The sequence below is a fragment of the Equus caballus genome, chromosome X (genome assembly GCF_041296265.1).
Source record: "Equus caballus isolate H_3958 breed thoroughbred chromosome X, TB-T2T, whole genome shotgun sequence".
Lineage (NCBI taxonomy): Eukaryota > Metazoa > Chordata > Mammalia > Perissodactyla > Equidae > Equus > Equus caballus.
In genome coordinates this window covers 65,480,894-65,497,221 of record NC_091715.1, presented here as the reverse complement: position 1 = coordinate 65,497,221, position 16,328 = coordinate 65,480,894, and the positions used below count along the sequence as shown (strand labels likewise).

The 16,328-nt window shown below is 57.3% G+C and overlaps 1 protein-coding gene across 1 annotated transcript; it reads right to left on the bottom strand.

Annotated features, from left to right (window-relative positions):
• Positions 1-262: 262 nt before the first annotated feature.
• Positions 263-14,226, bottom strand: EFNB1 (ephrin B1). Its single transcript, XM_023633277.2, has 5 exons — positions 12,345-14,226; positions 3,556-3,833; positions 2,646-2,738; positions 2,310-2,438; positions 263-2,151 (listed from the first exon to the last, which is right to left on the bottom strand). The coding sequence occupies exons 1-5, from the start codon at positions 12,470-12,472 to the stop codon at positions 1,739-1,741; spliced, it is 1,041 nt and encodes a 346-aa protein (XP_023489045.1). The 5' UTR covers positions 12,473-14,226; the 3' UTR covers positions 263-1,738.
• Between the last annotated feature and the right edge of the window lie 2,102 nt (positions 14,227-16,328).

The window sequence follows — 16,328 nt, the reverse complement described above, 5'->3', positions numbered from 1 at the left end:
CAGGATAGAGAGGAGGAAATGGTCACAGGCTCCAGCAGCAGAAGGCGGCAGAGAAATTTGGGGGGAGAGCAGGAGGGGCATAGGGCACTTAAAACATCTTGCGCCACAAGGACAGCCGCCCTCTTGCCATACCTGCCCAGACCGCCAGTGTTTTGTGCACAGGAAATCTTTCACACACACACACACACATTCTCTCACACTGACATACTCACTCATACACGCACACCTCATTCCCCAACATCACGACACCATTTTACACCCATTTCTCCATGTGGTTAATTTTTTTTTAGTTCTCATTTTTTCTAAGAAAAAGGCAACAAGAAAATAATTCAGAGTTTATACAAAACATCTTTACATTATTTTTTCCAAAAAGACTAGTATTTACACAAATGGCAACAGAAACAAAAACAAAAAACCCTTCCGACTGCCACCTGGAAGGGGCTGGCTGTTCCGCTCCCTCTCCCACCTGGCACTGGGGTGGGCAGCTGGCCAGGAGGCAGTGTGGATGGTGTAAGGCCCGGCTCCTTCCATGGCCACTCTGGGAGCGCCTGCAAGGCGCACTCAAGTGGCAGTCTGTTAGCAGCCGTGCTGGCAAGGAGCCGGGGTCAAAGTGCACGGCGTGCTGGCCCAGCCCTGGGCAGCCTCTTCCTCTTTCCAGGCCCCAGCCCAAGATTGGGGGACCAGCAGGAGCTGGGTTGGGGGGGCACCCACCTGTGCCAGAGCCCAGAAAAGGAGCAGGCCACCTGGCCTTATACCCGCTTAGGTCTCTGCCCTGGGCCTCTGTTTCCCCACCAGGCCAAAGGTTGCCAAAGGTGGGGAGAGAACAGGGCAGGGGGGGAGGGGGGAACTCCCAGCTCTGCAAGGCAAATAGCCACCTGGGCACCTTACCTCCCTCCACCCCCCATGAGGTCATCTGCCTGCAGCAGCTCTCCTGTTCCCCAGGCAACAGCCAATTAAGACGTTAATTACCGTGAGAGTGAGGGAGGCAGGAGATGCCCAAGAATCCCACAAGGAAGGGATTTTTTTTTTTTTTTTTGGTGGAAGGGTGGCAGCCACTACCAAATTGCCAAGATCAGCTTTGTAGAAGGAGGGTTGGGAAGGGAAGGTGAGATGCCTTGCCCAATGGCACTCTCATCTGCCCTCATGGGCAAGAACAGCCCTAGCCTGGCCCCCACCAGCAAATAATAAGGAGTTTATAAAAGAAATGCCATCCTATGTTTCCCGGCTGGCCACATCTTGCCCCAGGCCCCTTATACCGGGCTGGGCCAGGCTCAGAAAGCCTGGGGAGGGGCTGCCTCTTTTTATATTTTTCCATTTTTCTTCAAAAAACAGATGAAAATGAGTTGACAGCTAAAAAATGAACACAAAAACATTAAAAACAGTGATGATAGTGGACGAGCAGTCCTGGGAAGGGGAAAGGGAGTGGGGGGGGTCAGGACCAGGGGGGCATCTCCCTGTCTGCTGTCCATCAACGTCCAACCCTGCCCTCCAAGAAAGGGTGCCCCCACAGAGCCCAGAGGCCTGGCCAGAGGGGGAAGGCACAAGAGCGTGGGGGCTGGGGGCACAAGCACCCCCTCCGAAGCCCAGGGGGCAGGGCAAAAGGGGAATTATAAAAGCCAAGAAACTACAAAACTAAATACAAAGGTGGGCACAGCTGGCAAGGAGAGGGGCATGGGGGAGGAAGGAGAGGTGCAGTCCCGGCCGACTGTCCCTCAGGGCCTGAGGCCACGCCGGGCTCTCAGACCTTGTAGTAGATGTTCGCTGGGCTCTGGGGTGGCATCTCCTGGACGATGTAGACGGGGTGCCCGTAGTCCCCACTCACCTTCTCATAGTGGGGGCAGTAGTTGTTCTCTGTAGTCCGTAAGGGGATGATGATGTCACTGGGCTCGGTGCCCGCCGTGCCACTGCCCCCCTTGGGACTGGCCAGGGTACTGAGCGAGAGGGCAGGTGCCCGTTGCTGCGTGTGCTTGCGGTGCCGCTTGCGCAGCTTGAGTAGCAGAACCGTCAGGAAGATGATGATGAGCAGGAAGATGACACAGCCAGCACCAACGGCCGCGAACAATGCCACCTTGGAGTTGAAGAAGCTGTCAGGGTCCCCACTGCCGCCTCCGCTCGCATCTGGGCCACTTTTCTCTTCTTGGTTCACGGTCTCTGAGTAAGGGGAAGGGAGGATAGGAACGTCAGCCAGGGTTCGCAAGGACACATGGTTGATCTCAGGCTGGGCCCTGTCCCGCCTTTCTTCAAACATAGGGCCTGAAAGGGCAGCCGAGGAATGGCTTCTGCCCTCTGGGAGACACCTATACACTCACCATGCTTGCCATCAGAGTCACCCAGGGAGCCCCGACTGCCAGGGGCCTGCGTGGCCATCTTGATAGTGTTGTCTGCCTCCTTGCTGGGCCGGCTGGTAGTCAGCTGCTCAGGTGTCACAGCATTGGGGTCTGGGGGTGGGGAAAGGACAGGTGAGGGGGAAGGACCCCACCAGCATAGGTGCCTCGATCATCTAGTGTGGGCCAAGAATGGCCTGTATACCAGACCTCAGATACTCTAACCCTAGCGCCCCCTCCCCTATTCCCAACACATCCACATCCAGTCAGGAACATCTGTGGTAAAGGCCTAACTGGGGAGCCTTCAGTCTGGGCACTCACCTTGCCCAACCTTCATGACGATCTTCATGGTGCGTGTACGGCACACACCTCCCTCCCGGTTCTCCAGTCCCTCCAGGCTCCCATTGGATGTAGCTGCAACAAGAGGCCAGAGAAGTCAGGAGGAGAGAAAGGTCTGTCCGCATTACCCAGAAACCCTAGTGCTGCCTTAGCCCATAAGGACAGAACTGGGAGTTGGGGAGTGGCAAGTAGCTCTCACCTACCTGTGAACCTTTCTACTTCTATCCTTCCCACTAGGATTAGAAGAGTCAGACCAGCTCAGCCTGCGCCAAGAACTGGCCCCTCCCCCAAGAGCAGTGCTCCTCTATCATGACGAGGCCTTGGCCCTCCTTTCTCCGTGGACACTGAGATGTGTGTTCTCATTGGGCAATGTTGCTCAGAGGCAAAGCAATTAGAACCGGCATCGTGTGGGAGGCTTCTGCACAGACTAGAAGTGCACGGAGAAGGAATCCTGGATTTGGGGTCAGGAAAACTGGCTTGGAGTGCCAGTCCTATCTGTAACTCCCTGTGTGATCTAGGGCTAGAAGCCCCTTCCCCTCTCGGGCCACAATTTCCTGTGAAGAGAAAGGCTGAACAGCTGGCCGATCCCAAAGGGTTCTGCCAACTCTGCCATTCCCAAGATTAGATCGTAGGTAGGCAAAGAAAATAAGAGAGAGTGGACCACAAATTGGAGTCCTCTGCCACCAAACTCCTAGATCCAAGGCGAGCTGGCAGCAGGCCCCCTGGTGAAGGTTGGGGCCAGAATTCCAAGGCCAGGCTGGAAGGACTGCATGCCAGTCTTCAAAGGGGACCAGACCAGGCAGGTCCTTAACTGTGTGCAATCTCTTCGCGTTACTTAGAAGCTCCTACTGCTACATGATGGGAGAGAACCACAAGACAGCCAGGAACTCACAGGTAATGTAGTAATCATGGTGCTTCTTGAACTCCAGGCCCATGTAGTTGGGGCTGAACTCCTGGAACTTGATGGTAAAGCGGATTTCCTGCTCTGGCCTATTGCAGGTGACCAGCACGTTGGGGTCGAGCACAGTGCTGCAGGCAGCTGCCTGCTCAGGCCGCACCAGGTATAGCTTGTAGTACTCGTAGGGCCGCCCTGCTTCTGCTCGGGGACAGATGATGTCCAGCTTGTCTCCAATCTTTGGGTAGATCACCAGGCCCTTCCCACTCAGGAACCTGCCCAGAAGGGAAGAAATGGTCAGCTTGAGGGTTGGGGGTCCCGGGCCATCCCCAGAACCAGGGGAGTGGGCAGTGAGGGCCAGGCTGGGCATACTGGGTGGAGATGGCTTCTGTCCTTCCTCCATCCTCAGGCTAGGGGTGGGAGAAAGAACCACACTGCCAGCAGGGTGTGGAAGGGGTGGCCCATGGGCAAGGCTGTCAGGATTTGAGCACTTGGCAGGGTGGGGCACTGCCTAGCTGGGGGAGTCCTTTGTCCTAATGTGGCATTTCCGCAGGGGGCTGACGTGGCTAATGGGCTGGGTACCAAGGTGTCAGGGCCAGGCTGCCTGGAGGTGGCAGCCCTGTCCTCCTCCCACCCCCATCATACTCACATTCTTTCATAGCCACTGCTACCACCTCCCCTGCACACAGACGCACATACACACACACATAACAAACCCACACATGCCTTGGCCACCACCCCCGCGGCTCCTAGCCAACGGCTGGGGGAGCTCAACCTGTCTGGGACCCATGCCTTCTCCCCGATCCTTGCTAATCTTGGGCATGATGGCGAGATACGAACAGGCATCGCCTGGAGCCAAGGGATAATCGGCACAGTCTCTGGCCAGGTGCAGCTCCACACAGCTCTCCCCACTCCCATTGCCCGGTGTCCTACTGGGACCCATCCCACTCCCATAATGCAAGAGCCTGAGTCCCCAAATGTGACCAGTCTCCCTCCTAAGAAGAACAGTGTGAGGGGAGAAAGGGCCTAAGCAGGGACAACAGATCATATAAGATAGGACCCCAAGAACCTCGTTCATCAGCGTTCTAATCCCCCTATCTCCACAATGCCTTTGCTCCAGATCCTGAGAGGAGACGCACAAATGCCTTCTGAGCTGGAAGGCCAGGCACTGGGGAATAGCAGGGGGAGGGTAGCTACCCAGGGCTACCTATTCATATCACTCTGTCCTTGCCCAAGCATACAGTAAGAAAGTGGTGCTCACTTGGCCATTTCTGAGCCTGGGCAGGCTGGAGATGGGAGCAAGACAGTACTATGTAGGAGAAAGAAGACAGGCTTTGGAATCAGACAGACATGGTCCTTACTAGCTCTGCGACCTTGGATGAGCTACCTGATACCCCTGAGCTTCAGTTGCCGCACTTATAAACTGAGGGTGGTAAAAGCCCCATCTCCTGGGGCTATGGAGGGGAGACACGATGGCGTATGTAGAGCACCTAGTGTACAGTAGGCATTCAACATGTTTGACTCCTGCTTAAAAAGAGTCTAGTCTGCCAAGAGGCAGGAGGCCAGGCACTAACACCAAGTACTTATGAGTCCAGTCTTGTTTCTTGGGCGGGGGAAATAGTAAGAGAAGAAATGGCCCCATCCTCAAGGACTTTACTGTCTGGTATGGGTTATAAAAGTAAATGGCCCACACTCTAGCAATAGACAGCACCAGGCTAACTATAGGTTATGTGTGAGGATGATGGTTCAAGAGGCAAGGGCTGGAGGCAGTGAGAGGAAGGAGACAGCTCATCTGACAGGGTGGTCAGAGATGGCTGCACAGAAAGAGTGGGATGAAAGTGGGTCCTGAGTGAGGAATAAGAAGTCAACATTCAGCAAGAGTGGACAGCAGTGGCTGGGATACAAAACCCAGGGCCGTGATTACCCTAGCGATTGGCAGAGAGGAGCAGAGGAAGAGGTGGCAGAGCTCAGCTGGGGCCAGACTGAAAGGCCTTGAGGGTCAACACACAGTGTGCGTTTTATCCTGTTGGGGAGAGACCTTCTAGCAGGAAGGACAATGAAGGGCTGAAGGCAGTGCTTCAAGAAAATGAAGCTGATAGTGGAAGAGTGAGCTTCTACTTCCCGAGGGCCTATTCCGCAGTGGGGACTACAAGCCACGAGGGCGTGCTGGGAGCTCAGTGTCCTCACCTAAGGAAGGGAAATGAGACCCAAGGAGGTGAGAAGAGAAACTAGACCAAGTAGATGAAGTAGATGAAGAAAAGCAGTCTTCCCTCCATGTCGAGTGAGGCGCTACCAACCCGGGCCCTGCCATCTCGCTGTGCAGGAGGGTACAAGTCACAGTGAGAAGGTCTCCACCTTGGTACCCAACTTTACCGCACTGCAGAGGGCCAGAAAGGAAGCAGGCATGGGATGGTGGTCCACACAAACACTTGAGAGGGAATGCCCCCACCCCACGTACCACAAAAAGCTGAAAGTTTTCACCAAAGTTTCTGTAATTCCCAAGGCATGTTTCCCTTTCTAATCCTCACACTGGTTCCATCCAGGCAGCAGGATTAGAGAACTTCTAACATCTTAGAGCCAGAAGGAACCTTCAAGACTCACGGAGTCCAGGCCCCCCATGTGAGGGAACGGGTGATCAGATGAATGCTCCCATTGAAGAGAGGTGCTCAAAGCAACTCAAAGAGCCCAAACCCACCCAAGATGTTAACCCCTAGCTGAATCCTTGTACAGCTGCACCTCAACAAGACCCTGCCCGGAGGGGACAGCAGCTTCACAGAAGGCATGCAAAGGGGTACAGGCCAGCTCACCTTTCTAACCACTTGGCCCTGGCTTACTCACCAGGGAGTCTTGTCTGCCCTAAGCACAGTCTCCCATCATCACTCAGGCTCTGGAGCCCTGGAATTAGAATACAGGGCTTCTAGCTACTCCATATTCTACCTTAAACCTAGAGACATCGAGGAAACAGACGTCTACATAGAGGGTAGGGGAGGAAGAAGAAAAGAAGACTATTGCCCCCAACACCCCTCAGACTCTCTTCAACCTCAGTGAAGACTTCATAAATATTCATCAGTTCATTTGCATAGCAGCTGGCAGAGGGAAACTTACCTTCTCCCAAAGTACAGAAGGGAGGGTAGCCTGCTGAGACCTGCCTTCCCTGACCCTGACCCCATAATGGTGCTTTCTCAGTGTCTTCCCCACCACTGGGAAAACCACTTCTTGGCCTGTGAGAAGCCCAAGAAAGTGGCAAGGGGCCACAAGGGGTGAACGTGGAGCCAGGGAGAATGAAGCCCAAAGCCAGGTACAACACTAGTCATACTGTACAGGGGGGCCCCTGCAGGTCTCCCCTCATTCACCAGGTCAGGAGTAGGGGCAGGAGAGGAGGTGGGAGAGATTGTCCCCAAGTTAAACTAAACTCTTTATCCCCCAGTTTTCAAAAACTACTACTCCCCACATTATCAAGTCCAGCTTTCCCGCCTGGGGCCACCCCCAGACAAAGCCCTTTTCTGGAAAATAAGGGGATTGACATGGCCCAGCAGGAAGCCTGAAGCAGGTCGCCATGGTAACCCCTGAGGCCTTCCCTCCTTAGCCTCTGATAGCCCCCGGGACCCCAGGGAGCCACCCCAGGGAGTAAAAGGACTTGGGGGAGGCAGCCTGGGCATTCTAGCTCCTGTCTGGCGGCCCACTTCTTCCCTTCCACCCTAGCCCAAGTCTCTCCCTCAGCCTTCCTACTGAGAAGTATCACCCCGACTACTAAAAAGAATCCCGGTTAGAAGCCTGAGGGCCTGGGGCAGCAGTCTCCAAGGTCCTGGACTGGTCAGAGGCCAACTGCCCCCTGCTCCTTCTATCCAGCTGAGCCCCTCTCCACTCATACACACTCAGTCTACAGCGGGGAGAGCTTGCAGCTGTGGGGGTCGCACCCAGAAAGCTGCCCACACTTGACCAGGTCTAAACTTCCTTTCTTCTCACCCTTCCCGTAGGGCCTAGGAACTTGTGGTCAGAGAGTGGCCAAAGGGACAGCCTGGTCCCAGGCCATGCCAGTCCAAGTTTGGTAGAAGACTCTAGCCACACCCTTGATTCAGTGACCCCAGCACCACCGTGCCTGCACCCCCAAGGTGGCAGGACCAATGGAGGACAGACCCCAAGCCGGAGCTCAAGTCTGCTCTCATCCCAGCAAGGGTGGGGAGCCCCCAAATTAAAGGCTCCTCTTTCACTCCCCCAGCTCCACCCAGCCCCCGAGGCGGCAGGAGCAGGCCTGGCATGTCCCAGCAGTGCCCGCCCAGGCGTGGGTGGGCAGGAACAGCAGCTGGGTCCTGGCACACACACACTACTGTCGGAGGCAGGGAAGCCAGGAGAGTCCCAGAGGAAGTCACCCTCTCCACCTACTCTGAACTATGCCCTCCTCTCTGCCCCACCTGGCCAACGCTAGGGTACACTGGAGACTTAACACTCCCTTCCTCATTGCCTGCTTTCTGTGGGTTCCCTGAGAGGAAATGAGATTCTCGGCCCAGAGAGGAAGCAAAGGTGCTGTTGAGAGCTCAGGAAGGAGAATGCCAGGCAGCGAGTTGGCTGCCTCTAGTTTAGGTCACCTGAACAGGCTGCCCTCAGAGGTAGGTCTAGCAAAGTCAAATGGGGAAGCCAAAGCACTGCTTATCCCACACAAGCAGGGCCTGAGTCACACGGACAGATGCACGCACACCCGTGAGGTGAGAGGGGACCCTAGGGGTAGGGAGCTAGCGCCTCTTCCAGAACCCCACCTCGAATTCCTGTCTCTCCTAGATTCCAAGGCAGCAGGACGGTGTGGAAAGAATGGCACATAGCACAACTCTACCCCCTACGAGCGGACTGACTTTAGACAAGTCACTTCCCTCTTCTGGTAAGTGGGGGTGATTCCTACTCCCCAGGCCTGTTGGGAACATCCAACTGACTCACATACGAGGACCCTTTGTAAGCAGCCAGGTGCTGCCTGACTGTTAGCACACCAAGCACAGTACCATTGAGAAGTAAAAAGCTGAAGGAGCTTACACTCCTGGCTGCTAGCACCCCACCCAAAATGACTACCATGAAAACACACCCGGGAGGGGCTGCAACGGTGCACAGGGCAAGGAACCCAGAACCCCCACCTCAGCTACCCTAACAATCACAGAGTGGACCCTTCCCGAAACCTCGTGTTCCCACCACAACCAGCAGCCTCCTGGCTGGCCCACCCTCTCCATAGTCCCAACTCCAGCAAACAGTGGTACACAGTAGTATCCAGAGCCCGCCTATCCCCATCTACCTGACATGGTGCAGCAGTGGAAGGCCTCAGGGGAGAAAGGGAAACCTCAATTCAGCCCACACCTCAGCCCCACAGGCCCTTCTTACCCTGGCCTGGCTGCCTGGGGTAGGGATGGGGAGGAAGGCAAACAGAGAACTTTAGGAGCTGCTGGGTTCTCATCACTCTCAGGCCCCCACCTGTGGCCAATCAGCCACAGAGTAGAAGAGGTCAGGTCCCTAGCCACCCCAGAAAGGGGCCCCCTAAGCTGGCCTCCCCAGGACTGTGAGCTGGAACAGCTGTGAGGGGGCTGGGGCCGACACTTTGGCTTGTAGCAGCCAAGCCTGGGTTGGGGTCTGCAGCTGCCCCCACCCATGCTGGATGGAGTCAAGGGTCCTGGATGCCAAGCTGAACCCCCCACCCCCACCCCCTTGTAGGGAAGGTGTAATGTGATCTCAGGCACATTCCCACTCCCTGGAGGTGGGGGAACCTGAGTGGGGGGCAGGAAGGGGTCAGAACGGGACTGAGAGACTGAACAGCAGCAGCTGGACTTGGCTGAGGCCTCAAGTGTGAGGCCTGCCGGCTGCCCCAAGCTCTCAGGGGAAGAGGCTGGGGGAGGGGGCCACCCTGGGATCTTCCCTCACAGCCTCTGACCCAAGCACACACACACGCTCTAGTTCCTCCCAACCTCTAGTGGGACCAAACCTACATCCCCACCCTGCGCTCATCAGGGCGAATCTGACAAGAGGGGCCAAGGAGGCAGTCCTTTGCCATCCAGGGACTACCACCCTAGAAGGCCCCAGCACCAATGTGGGAAAGAGGCTGGGAGTCTTGAGCTGGCCCTTCCGGCTCCCCTCTCATGGTCAGGGCTGGGGCTGCGTGCACCCTGGAACCTGGAAACATACCTCCAGCCTCACCACTTCTTTATTTTGATTTTTTTCCCAAGGAGGAAGCAATTAAGCAGGGTTTATAGGTACTGGGAGATTTTGGGGAGGGATGGGGGGTTGCCGACTCCTGACAGGGCTGAGGAGAGAGACCAAAAGCCAGGAGGAAGAGAGGAGGGAAGAGAGAAAATGAGCCTGTGAGGGAGAGCACGGGCATGTGCGAGAAACAAAAGGACTTGAGAAAAAGAAGCAGAGAGTGACTAAGAGTGAGAGGGAGTGTGAGAAAGAGGGAGAGCAGGCGAGCCTAGCCTGAGAGGGGAGGTGAGCGTGGCTCACAGAGGGTGTGAGAGGGCAAACCGGCATGGACCTGAGAGGGAGAACTCAGGCAGGAGGCAAAGAGGGAGAGACAGACAGAGAGAGACTATTTATTTGAAAGGCCGTGGCAGCCTGAGGGTTGGGCCCGGTGGCAGAGGCAGCCCCCAGAGCTCTAGAGCAGCCCCCAGAGCTCTAGTCGAGCTATGGGCAGTACCTTCCTCCTGTCCTCCTGCCCCCACCCCAACACACGCAGACAGCGGCTGCATTCCAGACCCCTGAGCATAGATGGAACTCGGGGGGGGGGGGGAGGGTGGGGGAAGCAGGGGCACCAGGATCAGTCCCGGCCATTCCCAGGATCTGCTCAATTATAGAATGGAATTCGCGCAGGTCCTACTGAGTCCTCAGGCGCTCTGCCCCTGCCCCCCCACCTCACCCCTGCCCCAGAATGCCTGCCCTCAGCTTGAAGTGGATGGAGTGGGGGCAGACCTCAAAAGCCTGTAAACCGGTCCAGAGCACTAAAGCCTCAAAACACAAAAAGAGGGAAGCTCAGAGAGATCTTGTTTCTCCCAGCTCCCCCCAACCACCACCAACTCTGCAGGAGGGCTCCTTTCCAGCTGTGGAGCTGTATGCTATCTCTGGTTAGAGACCCGAGAGAGCAATTAGGTCACTCCCATGAGCCCCTATGATGGGCTACCCTGGGCGGATTTCAGCTCTCCTAGCTCAAGAGAGAGCATTTCCAACCTCCACCCTTACAGGGGGGAACAGGGCATTTCACAACCTTGTCCCCTGGGCTGAGCAGCCCATGGCCCCCAGACCATTTTGAGTTCCTGCTCTTAGGATAACGCTGCACCCAGTTTGGCTTCTGGGCAAGGGAGAAATTCCTGTCAATCCCCTTCCTTGTTGTGAGGCAGAGCCCTCTACTCTGACCCTGGTTTAGCCATCCCACCCACCAGTAAATAGGACTCTACCTTAACCCAAGGAGAAAAGAACTAAAGAAGCCACCTTCTCCCACTCCAGGGCGGAGAGTTGCAGGGGCCCTGGAACCCAAGAGGCCAAGGTAGGCAGGAGCCTGGGAAGTTAACGGGGAGCCCAGGAGAGTGGACAGGAAGAGATTCCAGATACAGGAATCAGACAGCACAGACAGGGCAGGCCGAGGCCCCCCAGTTTCCCAGTAAGTGGGGGTGTCTGCACACTGCTGGGACCTCCAGAAAACAGGAAGGAAGAGCAATTTTGACTCTGGGTTCCAACAGGAGTTCTGGATGCCAAAAGAGAAAAAGGTCCGGAGGTTACCACACAGCCCCAGAGGCTCCCCACTAACAGCCCAGAAACCACTGAGCCACCGCCCTGAAAGGTGTGTGTGTTGTTTGGGGAGGGGGGGGCATTGTGAAAGGAAAGGAGGAGGAAGAAAAGAAAGGATCTCCTCTACATAGCTGCCTCCCCAACCCCTTGGGGAAAGCTAAGCATATTTCCCCAGTCTGAGGGACATAGGGTGGGGGCCAACAGGAATCGCCTGGGCAGGAATCCTTCGCCCCCCAACCACCTCCCTCGCTGGCTCGGCCGCCACTCCCCGCTGGAGCCGGCCCTCGAAGCTCTGACGCCGGCTCCATTGGACCCCCGACGGGCGCTGGATGGAGCCCCCCCGCCCCCGACACACACACACAAACCCCTCTCCCACTCCGCCCCTCTCCACCCGCCGCCTTTGTGAGCCTGGGAGCGGCGCCCGCCCTTCCACGGCCCCGGCAGGGAGAAAAAGGGGGGCTAAAAGAGACAGCAAAGCGAAAAGCTAGGGAGGCAAACAGGGAAGAAAGAAAAATGAAAATGGGAGAAGCCCGAATGGGGATACAGGCGCTGCCACCCGCCCCAAGTGCGGGGTCCCGCGCCGCGATCCCTTCACAGCTAAACAAACGAGGAACCTGTGTTCCGGCCTCGTCCCCCGCCCCGGTCAAGCTCGCCCCCCGAGAGAGGCCCTTGGCCAAAACCGCCACGTTCCCAGGGGCCCGAGAGGGGGCTGTGTTCTCTCCCCCACCCAGCTCTCTAGTGCGCTCTCGAGCGCCCGGACTCCCAGCTCCGCCTGGCGCGACCACTTTGACTTGATCCGGGACGTGCGGAGCAGAGGGCCGGGAAGCCGAGGGGTCACAACCCAGCCAAGTGCCCCCACCCCACCCCGCCGCACCCTGCCCCGCCCGCCCACAGGAAAACACACTCAAAAAAGCCAGAGACAAAATGGGGCGCTGCTTCTCCTCCGAACACCTCTCCACACTTACTCGGGGACGCGCGGCCTCACCCCGAAAGGAGTGCCTCCCACCCCCAGGGGACCAAGCTGATAAGTTACTCACTTGGGGTTGAGGGAGCTCCAAGACACGGGCTCCAGGTTCTTGGCCAGTGGCGTGGCGAGCCGGCACAGTGCCAACACGACCATCGCCACAAGCCACTTGCCGAGCCAACGCTGCCCAGGCCGAGCCATCTTCCCGGGGGCAGGCTGCACTTCAGGATCCCCTGGTGCCTCCTCAGCAAAGCACGCGTCGCCTGCCCGTGCCGCGCTGCGCTCCGAACCGCTCAGGCGCCCATCCTCCGCAGCCGCCGGCCTTGAAGTGCTCCCCTCCCGCCGGCTTCGGTGTCGCTCTTCTCCGTCCGGCGGGCCAGGAGGACTCACTGGACAGCCGCCCCCAACCCGGGCATGGGCTTCGGCCTCCGAGGGCTCTCTCCCCTGGCCTCTGTGCCGCACAAGGCACGACGGGGGCTCTGCGCCCCCGGGTGATCCCGCCTGATTCCGCTCGGCTCCCCGAGACTGTTCGAGACTGCGCGCCCTCTGCCCAACGGGGTCTCCCCGCTGAGAATTCGGTAGCCGCCCCAACGCCTCGACCGTCCCGGGATCGGCGTCCCTCGGGAGAAGTGGGAGTCTCCCCACAACACGAGCTCGGTCTGGGGGCTCCCGACTGGGTCGCCCTGGCACGAGATCCGTTCCTCCAGGCCACACTGGGACTCCGGGCTGCGCGCCCCCGACAGCTTCCACTTCAGCGCGGGCCCCGCTCAGTGCACTTAGAAGAGCGGGGAGACGCTGCCGAGCGAGCCAGTCCCATCAGTTTGCGCCGCTGAAGCTTCAGCCAGGTAGCCCGGCAGCCCAGTCGCCGAGTCCTAGCTCCCCGGCGACTGCGCCCGAGGGTCTGCGGCCAGCGCGAGCCTCACACACCTCCCACTGCTGTCCAGCGCGCATAGACTCCCTCTGCGACCGCGGAGCTGTCTACTCCCCTGCTCAGGCGAACGCAAGGCCAACCCTACTCCTCTTAGCCAATAGCAAGCTCCGTCACGGGGTCCTTGCCCCGTTCCACGCCCCCAGAAGAGGAAGGGGGCGGGGTTTCAGGGAGCTCTTAAGGACGCCGCGCTCGCGATGGCACCAATCTGAGTGTGCGGCTCGTGCGGTTAGGGCTGGGTCCCGCCTAGTCCTGTTCTCAGAGCGCTCAGCCCGTGGGAAGTTGGCGCTGTTCTAGAGCTGTCGGCCTGCTCTCCTCCCCGCGCGCCTTGTCGTCACACTTGCCAACTGACCTGGGCTAGACAGGCCCCGTCACTGTATCTCGGGAAAATACTCCCACTCTCTTTTTACACACACGAGCTCTGAAGTCCTGCTCTGTGCCCACCTCTGTGGCAAGGACAGCCTGTTTTACTCCCAGTCCTGTCTCACGGAGGGCTCTGGTGGGCTTTCCTCCTTCCGCCCTCGCAATGCAGTGTCGGCTTGCACATTGACCCGGAGTCCTGAACATACAAATGCATAGCGGTGGGTGGTGGAGACTCAAAGGGGTCAAGAACGGGACCTGAGGGAAGTTCTTTCTCCCTGGGGACCAGGCCTTCGGCATCTCAGCTTTGGGGGAGAGCCTCGTGGGACCCCAAGAGCCCAGATTTAGAGTCTTGTCCTGTCTAAAGGCGCGGGCAAGGCCCCAAGAGAGGCCAGCAAGGATGGGCGGGTACCTCGGTAGAGAAGAGACACCTCGAGCAGAGAGGAAAAGGCACAGGGCAAGCGTCTCGTGAAAAAGCAAAGGCGGGCGCCCTGGCCCCAAGACGCCGGACTCCAGCTCCTCCCGGCCTCGCCATCTGGGTCTTTGTCTCCCAGCCCGGGCCCATTCTCCCCGCCCCTACTCGCTTCCTTGCTTGTAACTTTGGCTCTATCCCATGGCTCAGACCCTCCTGGTCCGACCCACTCTCCCTGGTTGGACCCCAACAGACGTACCCACGTGCTAATGTCTCCCCCTACTGGCCTTCCATAGCACTGCGGGCGCCTGGGACAAACAGAGCTCCCACCAGAACAGGAGCGTGGCACACATAAGCCTGGCACACACGCTTGAACACAAGACCTGGGACAGGTGTGGTGGCATTGGCAAGAACCGAGGGCCGGTGTGGGGAGGAAGGGAAAGCACTAGGAGGAAGATCTAGGTTTGCGATTGGCTTTGGGACTGCCAAGGATATAAAGGATGTAAAGTCTCCTTGCTGCTGCTTTATGGAGATTTTTAGGTGACCAACATTCCGGAGGTGCTCTACCATCTACACGAGTTCATGTCCTTATCTCACTTAAGTAGAAGGCTGAGCTCCTGAGTTTCTCACTGGATCCTCTAATGATCTCTTTGGCTGTAGAGTGGGCCTCTGTTTGGTGGAAAATAAAAAGGGAGAAGCTGGGCTCCTCCTGCCTTCAGGGACAGGGCCTGGAACGTGAGAGGATCTGGATAGATGCGGAAGAGGAGGAGCTGTCTAGTGTCTCTCAGCTCCCAGCTGGACTCCTTATTGGAGTGTGAGCAAGGAGAGATGAGAACAAGGTGCAAGGGCAGACCAACAGTCCAGCTTGGAGACTAGGATCCCCTGAAGTGCACGGCAAGACATGAAAACCTAAGTATGGAAAGCAGCCTGCCAGTTACTGAGTGCCTACTACGTGCCAAGAGCTGTGTTAGATACATTTCCTCTCACAATCCTTGAGATAAATTCCACTATCCCCATTTTATATATGGGGGAAACTAAGGCTCAGGGAGGAGAAGTGACTCATCTGAGGTCACTGAGCTGATGTGTGGTGGAAGCAGGATTTGACCCCAGGCTTATCTGTCTCCAAAGCCTATGCCCTTTCCCCTATACCATACGGATTTACCACATTTGCAGCCTCCTCTCGTTTACTTGCTTACGTCATTCATTTCTAGTTAAAAGGTGGCTCAAGCCTGGAAAGCAGCAGCCTTCAGGATGGCCAGGACTCTACTCTTTAGTCACAGTCCTCCAAGACGTTACTAGGCCTGGGAAAGTTCATCAGTGTTCCTGGCCACACCCTCAAGTTCCCAGCTGAAATCACCATCACCAACCCCAGAACCAGTCCCAGATTCCACTGCCAACATGCCCAGTGCCCCTGGGAAGTGAGCCCAAGACCTGGTGGGAAATAGGGGAGAGGAGGCTACGCTGCCAGACTTGGGGAAGCTGGGAAGACAGAAGCAACTCCTGAGTGCGCCAATACCTAATCCTGGGTGGGAAGGGCCGTGGAGGAAAGAGAGAACTCTTTATGTCTAGGCCTGCTCCACACGCTGGTCACCCCTGGTCATGGCACAGCCTTTCTGCCTCAATCTGTCCACCCCAGCTACAGGGGCCTCAGTTGCAGGGCTGGGCCTACTCCCTGCCACAGCCAGGGCCAATGACTCCAGGCCCCCACCTCCTGCCCCACCCTAGCAGGGCCTCAGATGTAGTGAGTCAGGCCCCTGAGGTAGGGAAAAATTACTCCTCAAGGAAGCCTGAGAGGAAGTCAGGATCTGTGGGGGATGTGGGTTCTCTCTTATCCAAGTCCTCCCTACTTTAGTGGCAGTCACACCCCTGCCCGAGCCTTCCAGATCAGTGTCACGGAAAACACACACACACACACACACACACACACACACACACACACACACACCCTCCTCAGGGCTCAAGTCTACCAGTGCTTCCTGAGCACTGATCCTGTGTGAGCCTCTGAGCTGGGCCTGCCCTGGTGACCCAAAGAGGATCCCCACCAAGCCATGCCTTCAACAAGCTCCAAGCAGACCCAAATCAGTATGTAGGGGCCTCCCCGACCCTGGGATGCAGAAGAACATCTGGCAGCTGCAGGCGGCCTCACGCAGCATGCAGCTCCTGGAGAGCTACAGAGCGGCTCCTTCTGAGCTCAGCTTCCCACACCCACGGGAGGTGGGGAGGTATAAACTTCAGAGCCACAGATTTCAGTGCTTCTCAGCTTCGTCTCCTTGGGTAAGTCATTTCACCTCTGTGTGCTTCAGTTAACTGTCTGTAACCTGGAGATCACCCCTCCTGCACAGAGCTGTAGAGAGGGT